The sequence below is a fragment of the Anabrus simplex genome, chromosome 2 (genome assembly GCF_040414725.1).
Source record: "Anabrus simplex isolate iqAnaSimp1 chromosome 2, ASM4041472v1, whole genome shotgun sequence".
In the NCBI taxonomy this organism is placed as follows: domain Eukaryota; kingdom Metazoa; phylum Arthropoda; class Insecta; order Orthoptera; family Tettigoniidae; genus Anabrus; species Anabrus simplex.
This window is the reverse complement of record NC_090266.1, coordinates 652,270,328-652,287,916: the sequence shown is the minus strand read 5'-3', so window position 1 is coordinate 652,287,916 and position 17,589 is coordinate 652,270,328. Positions and strand designations below refer to the sequence as shown.

Here is a 17,589-nt window from a genome sequence, read left to right as displayed (position 1 = left end):
CAAAACATGAGGACGAAGAATGAATGGATGGATATGAATTTAAAACAATCAGTGGATCTGAGCCGCAATGCCTCACACTCACAGAAACTGACGTGAAAGAATAGTATTACTGACCAAGGGACTGCGTCTATAGCATAATACTGAATCGATGATGCTTTTAGTCTAAAGGGGTCCAAAATCCAAGTCATCGGCCCCTCATAATGGTACTGATCGCTAGGAAAGTAGAAACGTAGTATTTGTCATGTTGCGGTACTAATCAGAAGTAGCATAGACTTGCGGCATTCCACACATTATGGTACTACTCACAGGTAATGAAATTCACACATGGAATACAGACCTATGGTGTTTCGCACTTTGTGGCGCCATTCACAGGCAATGCAAACCTATGGTGTTCATCACATACGTGTACTAACCACAGGGACCCACACTATCCCGTGCTGTTCCTCATATAGTGGGTACAAATTATAGGCAAGCCAGAAGCATGGTGTTGCTCCTAAAGTGATACTAATTACAGGTACTGTAGAAACTGGCAACGCACTCTGTTGCTACTAATCACAAACCTATTTGGTACCTAACATAGTGGTATTACGCGGAAATAAAAGCAACCCATGGTGTTCCCTGTGTGGTGGTACTAATCACAAGTAGTTTCATGGTTCTAATACAATCAACCCTTGGTCGCCTCTTACGACAGGCAGGGGATACTGTGGGTGTATTCTTCGTCTGTGTCCCCCACCCACAGGGGTTTGTGTGTTTGGTCCGCGAGAGGTATTTTATTTCCCTCAAGTCTGCCGGCAAGCCGGTTAGGACCTCCATATCCGCCACCTGGGATGCGCCACGTGGGAGTATCACCTCTCCCCCTGCTATTCCAGCGTAGTAGGTTCATGGCAAAAATGAAAAGAACAACTGTTAAACCTTCATGACAGGATTTACTTAAATAAGCGAACAAGAGGAATTATAATCAGTGAAACACACTCACCTGCTTAACATCTCTGAGAAGGTAATCATGTGCTGTTAAATCTTGCAACAGGCATCACCACTAAACTACGTCAATCTGCAACTCTAAACACCTCATCTGATTAGTTCTTAGCCATTACCACCAGACGACTGCGCAGAAGTTACTGCCAAAATTTGAACTCTCATGTCTTGTCACACTCCTTATGTTTACTGAGTATTCTCTAAGGTGTCAACGACGGGTGGCCCTGCCAATGACTGGCTCTTTTACCCTAAGTTAATATGGGAAGAACAGCTGATTCAGAAAGAGATGGAACCAACTAGAGCAGCAGTTCCTAACCTTTTCAGTCTTGTTACCCCTAAGACCTATCAGTGAAACTAATTTTACCTCCTCACCCCCCCACCTAAAATGTTATCGAAGAACACAATGGCCTTTATTAATCATCAAATTGCACAAAAATATATGTGATTACAATTTCAATGTACTTCCTTAATTAATTAATGACAGTTAATGTGAAGGTTGGAATTGTTTTGCAAAATTGGGAAATCAGCACATCTATAAGTAGCAGTAAAAGGTATTATCATTCTTAGAGCTCTGTCAGCCATAATAGCATATTCACCACCTACTTTTCGCCAAAATGTATCAAGGTCTTAAATTTTAAATTCCACTTTGAAAGTGCTATTCTCGCATAGTCAGGGAAATTCTACTTTGGCTGACACATCTTCGTCTTTAAACATTTCATCAGTGGAAAATGAATGGTCTTAATATCCAACAACTGGACTGATGATTGTCCATGCCCAGAAAACATTACTTCAGTGAGCCTATTACTGCAGATAACGGGTGAATCACAGAATTTTCAAACGTGATTTTTTCAGATTCGTTATTTACCGATTGCTCACACAGTTGTGTAAACATTGACGTAACACCCACCAACTTGAACTCTGAGCTCTTAAAGTTCCAAGTTACAGAGAAACCTTGCTACTTTAACCTGTACTGTCAAGATATTCGTCATATTTCCTTGTAATGAAATATTCAGACTTAATTTCCCTGAAAAAATCAGCAAGATACGCCAGCATTCTGACAAATGTTTTATCTCTATCAAAGGGTAGGAATGGTCCACCTATTGAATAATATCCAATAATAACCTATTGAATAGGTGGATCCTTCCTACCCTTTGACAGTGATCAATTGTCAATACGGACCATAATGAAATTCATAACTTATGAAAGGTTTTATCTTTCATTTTTGAGTATAACTCTATTTTTGTGTTGTCGGGTTTTCGAGAAACAATCCTATTTCTTCACGGAGCCCATAAAGCATGTTTATAACTTTCGCTCTCAACAACCAGCAAACCTCCGTGTGGTACAACAGACCATTCAATTTGGCACCAACTTAATTGCACAAAAATTTCAATAATCTGGAAGTTGTAGTGCTGCCACGAATACGATTCAAAATTTTTACTATGACACTGAACACGCTTGGTAAATCAGAAGGAAGCGTCTTAACAGCCAAAGGGTAACAGTGTATATAGCAGTGATAAGATAAAACTTGAGGGGCAACTTGTTTCCCGAGTGCTTGAAATCCAGAATGAATCGAATACCCATCTATACAAACACCAACTAGATTTGACCAGTCCAGTCCTTTTTTCCCCTGAATAAACTATTTTAACATATTGAACAGGTCTTTAACGCGATTAGTGGTGAGCAAAGACTTGCAGAACAAGTATTCCTCTTCCTCTTTAATGTACTGAGTGAATACCAGTAATTGCGAACACGAAGCTACATCGGTTGACTCGTTCAATTGCAGCGCAAATATAGATCTTTCTTTAATTTCAGAAATAACGGTTGGCAAAATGTCATTACTCAACTCTAAAATACGACTTTAAACTGTTGTATTGGAGAGCGATATTTGATTCATCTTAGCCACGTGTTGTTAACCAATATTGAGCGACACTGCATCACACAAACAAGGTCTGATGAGTTCCTCTCCTGTAGTGTGTAGTTTCTTGTTCATAGCAATGCAATAAGCAATTTGACATGAAGCTTCAAGACATGATTCAGTTGACTTTTGTATTTTCTCGAAATGTTCTTTTAGTTTGCTGTGTTTCATGCTCTCTGCACTAAGAACTTTATTACATATAACACACTGAGTATTTTCTTTATTCCTGCCAACAAGATTCATGAAAACCCATTGTAGAAATGCTTTTTTATACCAGCGCTTTTTTCCGGATGCAGAAGCTATGTCACCTAAAACAACAGTGTTGCGAAATGAACGGACGATAGAAAAATACACGAACTACTTACTACTGGCTAAAGACATGGATTCTATCCTTCACTATGTTGCATGAAAATCTCTCATGATGCGAAATAACTGGTTTCCTACTAACAATATTGGAAAAAAACCCACATCAACAAAAGTGAAAATTGTAATTTTCTAAATTTTTTTTGACAAGTTGCTTTACATCGCACCGACTCAGATAGGCCTTATGGCGCCGATGGGACAAGAAAGGGCTAGGGGAGTGGGAAGGAAGCGGTCGTGGCCTTAAGTAAGGTACAGCCCCAGCATTTGCCTGGTGTGAAAATGGGAAACCACGGAAAAACATCTTCAGGGCTGCCGACAGTGGGTATCGAACCCGCTATCTCCCGAATACTGGATACTGGTCGCACTTAAGCGACTGCAGCTATTGAGCTTGGTAGTTACTGTTTATACTTACTTATAATACATAAATATTTTTTAGAACACGGCGTATTATCTCGTAGAACAGTATGAACACTTGGCACAGCTTGATACAAAGTACAATGGAAAACAAACGAAACGTGCAAGTTAGTGCTCGTGTAAACTCAAACTAAGTTGTCCTCGTCCGTCACCGTGCACCCTCGTTCTCCTCCTCCGCATGCGAGAAAGCGCAAGCACCATGGTGCTGATCTGTCATTGTATTATCTACATACCAAAGATATACCAGCATTTTTACCCCCGCAAAATAGCTGTTTTACCCCCACAGGGATAATCACCACCCCCAGGTTCAGAACCCGTGAACTAGAGGGAAGAATATTCTGAACGTGGTGCTGGTATAACCAGACAAACTTTATAGAGAAACTAAAGTAATAGAAGGTATTAAGAATCACACAGCTGTTTTTGCCCGTAGTTGAAAATATATGTGATAGAAAGGAAAGTCTTAAAGGTAGGACTATTAGGCAGTACCATATGGCTGATAAAACAGGTATGAGGGAGTTTTTAAAAAGTAACTATGATAGGTGGAAAATGGTAAATAAAAATATAGACAGACTCTGGGATGGGTTTAAAGCAATTGTTGAGGAATGTGAAAACAGGTTTGTATCTTTAAAAGTGGTAAGGAATGGTAAAGACCTACTATATTATAACAGAGAAGTAAAGAAACTAAGAAGGAGGTGCAGGTTGGAAAGAAAAAGAGTTAGAAATGGCTGTGGAAGTAAAGAGAAATTGAAGGAACTTACTAGGAAATTGAATCTAGCAAAGAACTAAGCTAAGAATAACATGATGGCAAGCATAATTGGCAATCATACAAATTTTAGTGATAAATGGAAGGGTATGTATAGGTACTTGAAGGCACAAACAGGTTCCAAGAAGGATATTCCAGTAATCATTAATGAACAAGGGGAGTGTGTATGTGAGGATCTTCAAAAGGCAGAAGTATTCAGTCAGCAGCATGTACATATTGTTGGGTCCAAGGATAATGTCCAGATAGAGGAGGAGACTAATCCTAAAGAAGTATTAAAATTTACGTATGATAACAAAAACATATCCAATAAGATACAAAAGTCGAAAACAAGAAAAGCAGTGGGAATTGATAAGATTTCAGGGGATATACTAAAGACAATGAGTTTGAATATAGTACCATATCTGAAGTACTTACTTGATTATTGTCTGCATGAAGGAGCTATACCAAATAAATGGACAGTTGTTACAGTAGCCCCTGTGTATAAAGGAAAGGGTACATCATATGTATACAAAGTAAAGAGCCCAAAATAAAATTATTTCCTAAAATCTGTAGGCAACGAATATATGTAAACTCCTTACAAGTATGTACATAAGTGGATATTTTAAAATACTTTCTAAACCTGGAATGTGGTGACAGCTCAATTTTTTCCACCAATTGTTTGTGATCCCGATTTGTTTCATCAACAACCAGCTGCACCAACTCCACTGGCACAAAACTATTTTAAAAAACCATTGAATTTGAGGTTGTCATCAAACACTACTTGGTTTTCAGAGTTTGTCGCAGTTACTTGAAAGTGTGGTGGAAAGAAGTCATATGTCCACCACAAAAATAGTGATGAAATAGCTTTTGAACTCACCATGTTTTTCTCCTTTCGTTTAGAAGAAGGCTTTGTTTCTTTCTCACTGACCATATTTTCACCACTCTCTGTATCACTCTCACTTTCAAAATAGCTCAACAATTCATTAAAATCATCATCTTCATCATCACTTTCTGCTGTGGTTGGTAAGTGAAAGATTCTTTGATCTGAAATAACAGCGCAGCGAGAGCAACTAGCTTGTTGTTCCGTCATGCTTGCTTACATCACAGATGAACTACACAGACGTCTACAAAAAGTTCTGTAAGTTACTCCCCGAAGCTATAAGCCGTGATCAATTAGTTCTACATAATGCCAAAAAGATGGCAGAACATGCCGGAGATAGAATCTTATATATATAAATGATATGAGTAAAGGAGTGGAATCGGAGGTAAGGCTTTTTGCGGATGATGTTATTCTCTATAGAGTGATAAATAAGTTACAAGATTGTGAGCAACTGCAACGTGACCTCGAAAATGTTGTGAGATGGACAGCAGGCAATGGTATGTTGATAAACGGGGTTAAAAGTCAGGTTGTGAGTTTCACAAATAGGAAAAGTCCTCTCAGTTTTAATTACTGTGTTGATGGGGTGAAAGTCCCTTTTGGGGATCATTGTAAGTATCTAGGTATTAATATAAGGAAAGATCTTCATTGGGGTAATCACATAAATGGGATTGTAAATAAAGGGTACAGATCTATGCACATGGTTATGAAGGTGTTTAGGGGTTGTAGTAAGGATGTAAAGGAGAGGGCATATAAGTCTCTGGTAAGACCCCAACTAGAGTATGGTTCCAGTGTATGGGACCCTCACCAGGATTACCTGATTCAAGAACTGGAAAAAATCCAAAGAAAAGCAGCGTGATTTGTTCTGGGTGATTTCCGACAAAAGAGTAGCGTTACAAAAATGTTGCAATGTTTGGGTTGGGAAGAATTGAGAGAAAGAAGAAGAGCTGCTCGACTAAGTGGTATGTTCCGAGCTGTCAGCGGAGAGTTGGCGTGGAATGACATTAGTAGACGAATAAGTTTGAATAGCGTTTATAAAAGTAAGAAAGATCACAATATGAAGATAAAGTTGGAATTCAAGAGGACAAACTGGGACAAATATTCATTTATAGGAAGGGGAGTTAGGGATTGGAATAACAACTTACCAAGGGAGATGTTCAATAAATTTCCAATTTCTTTGAAATCATTTAGGAAAAGGCTAGGAAAGCAACAGATAGGGAATCTGCCACCTGGGCGACTGCCCTAAATGCAGATCAGTATTGATTGATTGAAGAGAGTGATTACAAGTGACAAGTGAGAGGTAAAGCGACTGTCAGACCACCTCACACGAGCAATGCTGCCGGACATCTCTCCTAAAGTTCTAAGGACTTCAACACTTCACAAGCTGTTACACTTACACCTAAGAATCCAGTTGAACTCCTCTTCAGACATACACGGATGATAACTTTATAAGATTCACAACCTAGACAGCATACTGGATATTTAAGAGAGGATGAAATAATTTGCTATTCAAATGAGACTTGATCAAACATCCTCTACTAGCTATTTTGCCATCTAACCAGCACTTCACTTTGAATATTATTAATAATAAACTCCCGTTTCATTGAAGAAAAGATTTTATTTTATAGAAGATTTAGCAACCCACAAATCATTTTAAACTGAACATATTGATCTCCTGTATATACTGAAAAAATCTGTATAAATATTGTGATTTCCATTTGACTTCAATTGCCAACCCAATATCAACATTATGTGTGTTAAATTTTTATTTTTATTTTATATTATCTCCATTTGATGTGAACATAAATAGGACATCCCATTAGAACTTTAAAATATGATCAACCAATTCATTCCAAATGTGACCATAATGTTCATAGACATCAATGTATATTATTGTAAACAATTAGTTTTTAAGAATAGTTTTAATTTAACATCCACTTCAGAGCTCTGACTTAGAGTATAGAATTTATGGCTGATGATGCCTGCAATGACATGTGAAACATGTACCATTATATGCTTAAACCTTAATATAATGATTGTATCTTAGTCTTGAAGACTTCAAAGTATTGAATAGGTGGTTTTCAACAATTAATTGTAAATTTTTTTTTAATAACTTGAGAGTGAACCGGGAAACTAAAGAAAATTAAAGTTCTCATTCACTCATCGGGTTAATATAAGGAAAGATCATCATTGGGGTAATCACATAAATAGGATTGTATATAAAGGGTACAGATCTCTGCGCATGGTTATGACGGTATTTAGGGGTTGTAGTAAGGATGTAAAGGAGAGGGCATATAAGTCTCTGGTAACACCCCAACTAGAGTATGGTTTCAGTGTATGGGACCCTCACCAGGATTACTTGATTCAAGAACTGGAAAAAATCCAAAGAAAAGCAGCTCGATTTGTTCTGGTTGATTTCCGACAAAAGAGTAGCGTTACAAAAACGTTGCAAAGTTTGGGCTGGGAAGAATTGGGAGAAGGAGACGAGCTGCTTGACTAAGTGGTATGTTATAAGCTATAAATTTCTTTCTTGTTCTGTATTGAAGTGCAATACAATGTATCAAGTAATATTTACTTGATATATTGTATTGAAAATGTATTTCTTGTAAGTGGTATGCTCCGAGCTGTCAGTGGAGAGATGGCGAGGAATGATATGAGTAGACAAATAGGTTTGAGTGGTGTCTTTAAAAGTAGGAAAGATCACAATATGAAGATAGAGTTGGAATTCTAGAGGAAAAGTTGTGGCAAATATTTGTTTATAGGAAGAGCAATTAGGGATTGGAATAACTTACCAAGGGAGATGTTCAACAAAGTTCCAAATACTTTGCAATCATTTAAGAAAAGGCTAGTAAAACAACAGATAGGAAATTTACCACCTGGCTGACTGCCCTAAATGCAGATCTTTAGTGATTGATTGCTCAGGGTAGGGGAGGTGGTGGTATACAATTTCTCATCACTCGATTGTGTGTCGAAAGCCTGGATTAACTTCCAAACCTCTCCACAGTGCTCATATGGAGCGAGGGCATACAATGCTGTTGATGGTGATTCGTCTCTTGGATGGGGACGTTAAGCTTTGAGCAGACCCCTTGGTGGTATTCGACAAGAGGCGGCTACGTGAAGGCACCGAGTTTCACCCTCTCCTTTCCTACTATCATATATCACGTTATTCATTTAATCTCATTAACTCCTCTTATGAGGTTGACGTCAGGAAGGGCATCCGGTCACAGATTCATCTCACCTCATACCCAACCCCGTAGAGAAACGGCCTAAGCGTTGGACAAACAAACATTTTTCAAATAAGGAAAAAAAACGTTCATTGTTGTGAATTATAAATTAAATGGTAACTAATTAATTGCAGGACCTAACATTTATAACTGAAAAATACAAGAAGTTAAAATACCTGTCAAAATGTGGGCCCTGTCATCCTAACTTAGGTTTACTTCATGGTATTGGGCACATTTACAAGTGAAAAAATGTCAAAAAGTTGAAATATCTGTCAAAATGTGTCTATAACTATTTGTCCAAAATGTTTAGTACAATCTGTATATAGTGCTGAAGTGGAGGAGAGAGGAAGTGTGGCTCTCCACATGGGAATAATGGTAGGCAAATGGGGGGGTTGAGGGAAGTCACAAGCTGTTGAACCTAGGCACTAGCTGGTGTCCACTTTCTGGGAGTAATAACGTAATGGAATTCTGAAAATGGAAAAGTCTCTTCCTTCTGTGCTTTCAACCAAATTCAAGAAAGTTAATGTTCGCCATCTACTACACTGACTATAGTTAAAAACTGAATGTTTAATATGTAAGACATAAATAATAAATTGCAAGACAAACTTGAATTCCTTAATTACTATGTAGCATGAAGGAAAATGTCCCTAAAGCCAAGCAGAAACAGTCAACTGTTAGGAACGAAAAGCAGGCGAGGAAAGATACTGAAAAGTATATCACTATGAAACATGTAAACACTTGTAACATACCGGTATGACAACTCCTAACCCAAAAGGGATGATGAACACCAGGAGGCCAGTGCGATTATACTCAACCCCAACTGCTATAATCAGGACGCCAATCATATGCAGTGTAGAGGCAACGTGTGAAGGTATCCCAGCAATGGCTATTAAGGTCACCCAGAATGCCAGAATTGAACAGAAGAAATCACAGAATTGAAGAACCTACAAAAGGAAAACAGTAACTAATAAAGGTTGCCATTGATGCTTTCACGGCCCGTACTTATAGACATGATAATGTATAAAAGCCTATACAGCATCATAACTAATAAAGGTATTGCTGAAGCAAATAGTTCTCAGTTGATGGACAACAAAACCTTTAACACGCGAGAGGTCACACCCGTTTGAGAACGCAAGAGGTCACCCGAAGGCAAATTACTCATGCTTCATATTTTAATGAGCTGCTATTTTCCTTTGGGGGTGAATGCTCTGATAAAAATATAAATATGTACCCTGAGTAACTGCCTTTCGACTAGTACTAACATAATTACCCAGTAACAATATTTTCTCAATGTAAAAAAATTAATGAATTTTGTAGCAAAATCTGGTAAAGTTACGAGAGTTTATAAAGAGCGCGAGATCGCGCGTGAGCAAATTGCCGCAACGTTTCTATTTGTACATTTCAATGGATGATTTGGTCACAATTCAAGATAAAACTACAGCACCACACTTCACTGAAAGCCACCATAAACCTCATGAACTTTACTTAAGAAACTTTCTTGGAAATGCAGTCATGTAAGAATGCACTACGCAAGGGGTCGCATGACGGCAATATTTTCACTTTAAAGGTGAAAAATGAGAGTATCCTACTAATTCAGTACAATAAACATTCCGTCATTAGACGGGGAAGAGGACAGTAGAGGAAATATGAAATTGCTATACAGAGTAGTGAAAAACAAGCGAAGGGATCAAGAGACCATAAAAGCAATAGAACGTGATGATGGAACTCTGGCACAAGAAGAGGGAGAAATTAAACAAGAACTCAAGATCTATTTCGAAAAGCTGCTGAATGGAGATACAGAAAACATAACAACGGATAGAGGAGAGCCAAGTCGAGGAACCACAACTGAACCACCAATTACATGGCTTGAGGTTGAAAATGCGCTCAAGAGCATGAAGAAAGGAAAGGCAGTGGACGTAGATGAACTAAGTGCAGATATGCTGAAAGCAGCCGGAGTTCCAGGAATCCAGTGGCTCTACAGACTGCTCAACAAGATATGGGAGGAAAATACTATTCCTGAGGACTGGAAGATGGGCATCATTGTACCTCTGTTCAAGAAAGGAAGCCGACGAAAATGTACTAATTACCGTGGTATCACACTACTGACTCATGTCCTGAAAATATTGGAAAAAATAATAGAGACCAGAATCAGAGATATTGTTGAACCAATTTTGGAAGAAGAGCAGTATGGTTTCAGACCAGGAAGGTCAACTACAGACCTTATATTTGCAATTAGGATGTTAATGGAAAAATACTGGGAGAAGAACAAGCCTTTATTCCTAATATTTTTGGACATTGAGAAAGCATACGATAGTGTACCAAGGGAAAGAATTTGGCAATGCATGAAAGAACTTCAAGTGCGAGACAGCCTCATAGACAAAGTGAAAATGTTGTATAGTGGGAACAGAAGCTGTATTCAAGTAGGATGTGGTTTGTCGGACTGGTTTGAAACAAAGAGAGGAGTGCAGCAGGGCAGCTCATTGTCACCACTTCTATTTATTATTGTAATGGATGTAGTAATGAAATCTATTAAAAGGAAAGAACACGCAGATATCAAAGCCTTCACATTTGCAGATGATGTTGCGATCTGGAGTGACTCAGAAGATGAATTGGGAGAGAGAATACAAAGCTGGAATGAGGAGTTTAAGAAATATGGTTTAAACATCAGCAAGACCAAGACGGTGGTGATGAAAGTGTATGGGGAAGGAGCAGAACCAATAGTCATGTTAAATGAAGCTCAACTGGACAGCGTTCCAGTTTTCAAATACTTGGGTAGCGTTATATCAAATGACAACCTAGCAAAACATGAGGTGAACAATCGAATCAATAAGGCAGCACAATTTTACCACCAGGTAAGACACCTGCTGTGGGATGAGCAAATACCCATGAAAACAAAAATGACATTGTACAAGTCCTATTATACACCAATTCTTACATACAGTCTCGAAACCACAACACTGACCAATAGAGATAATTCCAAACTTCAGGCATGAAATTCCTACGCACTATGATCCAGAAAACCAGGAAAGACAAGATTAGGAATGAGAAAATTAGAGAAGAAGTAGGAATAGACAATTCTCTCCTAAATAAGATTCAGATATCAAGACTGAAGTGGTTTGGTCACATGAAGAGGATGCCAGTAAACAGAACTGCAAGGAAGGAATTTGACAGAAAGGTAGAAGGAAGACGACCCGTGGGAAGGCCACGAAGGAAATGGATAGATTTAGTTAAGAGCGATGTAATGCTGAGAGGTCATGATTGGGACAAGTTGGTGGAGGAAGAATGGTACAAGGACAGGATGAGATGGAGGAGGCTCATATACCACACCCGGGAAACTGGAGATGGGTTAGGATGATGATGATGATGATGATGATGATAGACGGGGCTGGCGACCTTTATTTTGAGATTGCAATAAAGGTTAGCTTTCTTTCTTGCTTGCCTGGATGGCATTTCCATTACAAGATATTAGAATCATTCCATATTGACGGTTTTCACTTTAAAGGTGAAAAATGAGAGTATCCTCCTAATTCAATACAATAAATATTCCGTCATTAGACAGGGTTGGCGACCTTTATTTTGAGATTGCAATACAGGTTAGCTTTCTTGCTTGCCTGGATGGCATTTCCATTACAAGATATTAGAATCATTCCGTATTGACGGTAATGGAATGGAAATGGAAATGTCATCCAGGCAAGCAAGAAAGCTAACCTTTATTGCAATCTCAAAATAAAGGTCGCCAACCCCTTCTAATGACGGAATATTTATTGTATTGAATTAGGAGGATACTCACCTTTTTCACCTTTAAAGTGAAAACCGTCAATACGGAATGATTCTAATATCTTGTAATGGAAATGCCATCCAGGCAAGCAAGAAAGCTAACCTTTATTGCAATCGCAAAATAAAGGTCGCCAACCCCGTCTAATGACGGAATATTTATTGTATTGAATTAGGAGGATACTCTCATTTTTCACCTTTAAAGTGAAAACCGTCAATACGAAATGATTCTAATATCTTGTGATGGGAATGTCATCCAGGCAAGCAAGAAAGCTAATCTTTATTGCAATCTCAAAATAAACGTTGCCAACCCCGTCTAATGACGGAATATTTATTGTATTGAATTAGGAGGATACTCTCATTTTTCACCTTTAAAGTGAAAACCGTCAATACGGAATGATTCTAATATCTTGTAATGGAAATGCCATCCAGGCAAGCAAGAAAGCTAAAATTTATTGCAATCTCAAAATAAAGGTCGCCAACCCTGTCTAATGACGGAATATTTATTGTATTGAATTAGGAGGATACTCTCATTTTTCACCTTTAAAGTGAAAACCGTCAATACGGAATGATTCTAATATCTTGTAATGACGGCAATATGCCGCAGCAGATGCGAGAGTGAAAGAAAACTTAAACTACTCCGGAACGCAGCAGGCAGTACACTGACGATAATCAACATCAGGCGAGGGAGAGGGAGGGGAGGGATGAAACGAGAGCCCTAAGCCCTACAGCAGCTAGCAACGAAATTATTAACAAATATTTAAAAGTGCGGCAAACTGCCACGGGTGCGACCTCTCGTGTGTTAATAGCAGTTAAACACTACCTTCTATGATACAATGACTGACATAAAAAACCTGAAGTACTCAGAACAAATGATCAGACGTCAATGTAACTACGTACAAATCATTGGTAAGTATGTAACTGATCAGAGTTGCAATTTTTTGTGACAGGTAGAACGGTCACCAGAGTGCATTACTGTTGTTCGTGTTTAGTGTTATTACCAGGCCTGATAGGGTATATAAAGGGTGTGAACAGTGTCAGATGTTGAGTGATCACTGTAAAGCACATGGAGGTGCCACGTGCTCTTGTGAGACAGCGTTATCAGCACCTGACAGAATTGAAAGGGGCCGCATTGTGGGACTCCATGTCGTCAGCTGGTCGAATCGTGTAATATCCAGATTTGTGGGGCATTCGGACGTGACAGTGACTCTACGTTTGACTGCATGGGAATGTGAGGGCAGGCATACTCGTCGTCAAGGTTCCGGTCGACTAAGTCTGACCACCACCGCCATACTGTACACCAAGCACATCGTAATGCCTTCACATCTGCGCCTGCCATCCGAGAACAAGCAATGGACTCCCTGTAACAATCTGTGTCATCCCGAAACATTGGTCGGAGACTAGCAGCAGCCAGACTAGAGAATTACCATCCCATGCATAGTCTGCTGTTAACACCACAAAGCAAACAGCTGCATTTGGAGTGGTGCCGCGCATCCCATTGTGTTCAGTGATGAATCGTGGTTCTGCACTATCCAGGATGACCAGCGTCTGCGAGTATGGCAGCAACCTGGGGAGAGGTCCCATTCTCCCAATGTTTTGGAGAAGCAAAGCGGCGTTACTCCTGACGTCATGGTGTGGGAAGCCACCGGGTATTACTTCAGGTCACAGCTGGTGGTGATTGAGGGAACTCTGATGGCACAACAGTACGTCACGGACATCCTGCCTCCTTATGTATTACCTCTCATGCGACAATATTGTGGCACCATTTTTTAACAGGACAATGCTTGTTCACATATGGCACGTGTCTCTATGAACTGCCTACGTGATGTTGAGGTACTCCCGTGGCCAGCAAGATCCCCAGATTTGTCCCTGCTAGAACATGTGTGGGACCAGCTCGGATGTCAACTCTGTCCCAGTGCCAGTGTACAGGATATCAAGCACCAGTTGCAACAGGTGTGGGCCAGCTAGCCTCAGGAGAGGATACACAGCTTTATGACACAGTTCCCAACCGAATCAATGGATGCATCCAGGCCAGAGAGGGTGCAACGACATAAAGTGGGCTTGTTCTGCCGAGTTCTTAATAAATATGACTTGATTTTGTAATCATTGAAATAACATCATATACTCTCTCAACAAGTGAAGTTCCATTTTATTTCCTCCTTCCCTTCCAGGTGCTTGAATTTTTATTTTTTGTCAAGCAATGTGTATTAATATCAAACCCTGATACAGTATATAAATTTATATATGTACTGGGCATTATAAAACTAACATTACCTCATATTTTGTAACACAGTATGCATAAAAGTCTTGGTCACAAGCATGATAAAATGTTGAAAAGACCATAGTTGCCATGTACACTAAAGCTTCAGTAAGTAAATTTCTCCTCAACGCCAACAGTACAGCAGGAAGGAAGAATACATTGCTGAGAGTCAACAGCAGAGTGGTAAGGAGTAGGAGGCCTTCAGGTGTGGCACTGCTTCCATCTGTGCAGCCCCAACCTTGATAGCCTGCAATAAAAACATTATACTTTTAAACAGTAATTCAACAAAATAAAGAGTACAGGGCAGGATGATAATTTGTACATACATACATACATACATACATACATACATACATACATACATACATACATACATACATACTTCTTTATATATTGTTATGCCTTTCGGTATTCAGTCTGCAAACATTTATGAATTGACTAACCGCTGCAAAAATCCTCCACTTGTAACTAGTTTTGTGGCCTTGTTTAATTCTATACCTCTTATCTTTAAATCATTAGAATCCGTTGGCTGAGTTACACTAGAAGTATTCGGAGGAAACGATGTGAGCTTAACGTTAGAAAGCTGTATTGCTGGATGGCATGTAGCATTGCCCAAGAAGTAGAATAAGATTCCAGTTTCGTTGCTTCATTCTCGAGTTGAATGAAACCAACAATTCTTCCATTAGGTGCAACATCATCCATGCCCTCTTACTGGATCTCCAATTGACAAGTAGACTTTTTAAAATCAATATCTGCATCTGTCCAGCTGAGAGTCTGGCAGCCAGTACGAAACCAAGCAAACAAAAGAAGAACCAATTGTTGCTGGTGGAGGAGTTTTCCCATCGCAGGTTTTAATGAAACCTGTGTGTAGAAAATGCCTCAAATCAAAAATCACTTCATTTGCAAACGAGGTGTCTACCTCACAAATTTATCACAACACTGTTGTCTTGCAGGTCAGATAGGGGACTACTTGTGTAGCAGAATAACTAACGATGGCAGAAGTAAGGACAAGAAATGCAGATCAGCAAGGAAGACGTTTCTTACTAAAAAGAAATATGCTGACTTCGAACACTGATATAGGAATTCAAGAGTTATTTTTGAAGACTATCATCTGGAGCGTGGCATTGTACAGAAGTGTAACATGAAAAATAACTAGCTCAGAAAGGAAGAGGACAGAACCTTTTAAATGTGGTGTTACAGAAGAATGTAGAAGGTGGGATGGATAGATCGAATTACAAATGAAGAGATACTGAATCGAATTGGTGAGAGAACGATTTGGCTAAATTCGACCGGAAAAAGAGATAGAATGATCGGCTACTTCTTAAAACACCCAGGACTTGTTCATTTAGTTCTTAAGCGAAGTCTAGGCAGTAACAACGGTAGGAGGAGAACAAGCCATGAATATGACAAACAGATTAGAGTAAATGCTATGGCTGATATTGAATATGTTAATGAACGAATTATTTAGCTGCATCAGAAAATCAACAAAAACATCCTGCCTACTGTTCATGTTTATGCTCCACAGACTGGGTGTAGTCAAGAAGTGAAGCACGACTTTCAAGTAGAATTAGAGGACCACGTCGAACGAGATAATACTCTTGTTATGGGATACCTAAATGCTCAGGTGGGAACTGTAAGGTCAGGGTATGAGGCAGTAATTGGTCCTCATGGATATGGAAATAGGAACCACAAGGGTGAATGTCTCCTTGACTTCTGCATATGAAACAACCTATTAATCAAGAACACCTGCTTCAAAAAGCAGCTGAGCCATAAGATCACAAGGTACAGCTGGAATGGAGAGCAGATATCTCTCTCTTTTTTTTTTGCTAGTTGCTTTACGTCACACCGACACAGATAGGTCTTATGGCGACGATGGGACAGGAAATGGCTAGGAGTGGGCAGGAAGCAGCCGTGGCCTTAATTAAGGTACAGCCCCAGCATTTGCCTGGTGTGAAAATGGGAAACCACGGAAAACCATTTTCAGGGCTGCCGATAGTGGGGTTCGAACCTACTATCTCCCGAATACTGGATACTGGCCGCACGTAAGCGACTGTAGCTATCGAGCTCAGTCAGAAATCTCTTACTGACTATGTTGTTACAGATAAAGAGGCTGGAACATTTATTAGAAATGTGAAAGTGCTGTCAGGTGAATGTCTAGGTAGTGACCACAGGTTAGTAGTACCCACCTTAGGAGACATCAAGGTAAAAAGTTTTATACCAGGCATCAACCCAGAATAAAAGTTTAGAAATGTGAAAAACCAGAAAAGAGGTCTGAATACCAGAATATAAAAAATTACAGACTAATCGACCAAAGTGAAGTAGGAATAACTGAAGAAGAATGGCTTGGATTTACGAAAATCCTAGCAGACACTACAGTCAATATTGTTGGCAAAAAAAGTAGTAGAGTAAGAGAGAAGGAAACCCCATGGTGGTTGAAACTATCCGAACAGCAATAAAGGAGAGAAATGAAATGCGGAACACTAGGAGATAGAGAATATCAGTGTCAGAAGGTGTGGCAAGGAATGAAGAGAAGTTAGAAGAACTCAGTCAGCTGTACAAAGACTTGCACCTTAAAGTGAAAAGAATCATTTCTAACGATAAAGAGAAAACCTGGACTGAAGTAACACAGAAACTACAAGAGGACAGCAAGAACAATAAGAAACTATTATATCAAGTGGTAAAAAGTAAGAAAAACAACTATGAACGAATAAAGGGCCTAGAGAAAGAAAATGGAAACAACACTTGGAATGACAAAGATATAAGAGATGAGATGCAACAGTACTTTGAAAAATTATATAATGGTGAAAATTTAAATATTAAACAACAGGAGACCATGGCAAAAGGAAAAATTCAAAATGTGGATCCTCCTTTAACATGGATGGAAGTGGAAAATGACCTAAAGAGCATGAGTAAAGCCACAGCAACAGGCAAAGATGAGATAAGTGCTGACATAATCAATGCTGCTGGAGTGCAAGGATTGCAATGGTTATTTAGGGTCCTAAACACCATTTGGAAAGAAAAAAAAAGTACCCAAAGACTGCACTA

At 39.2% G+C, this 17,589-nt stretch overlaps 1 protein-coding gene across 3 annotated transcripts in view; it reads right to left on the bottom strand.

The window, feature by feature from the left end:
• LOC136864316 (post-GPI attachment to proteins factor 6) overlaps positions 1 to 17,589 on the bottom strand; it is a 226,121-nt gene that overhangs the window by 53,613 nt on the left and 154,919 nt on the right. For 2 of the 3 annotated variants that reach the window (XM_067141134.2, XM_067141135.2), the window contains exons 10-11: positions 14,559 to 14,791; positions 9,260 to 9,454 (exon numbers count right to left, since the gene is read on the bottom strand). In XM_067141134.2, the coding sequence (XP_066997235.1) occupies positions 9,260 to 9,454; positions 14,559 to 14,791 (428 nt within the window). The remainder of the gene's footprint in view (positions 1 to 9,259; positions 9,455 to 14,558; positions 14,792 to 17,589) is intronic. The other variant, XM_067141136.2, reaches the window with a different exon arrangement.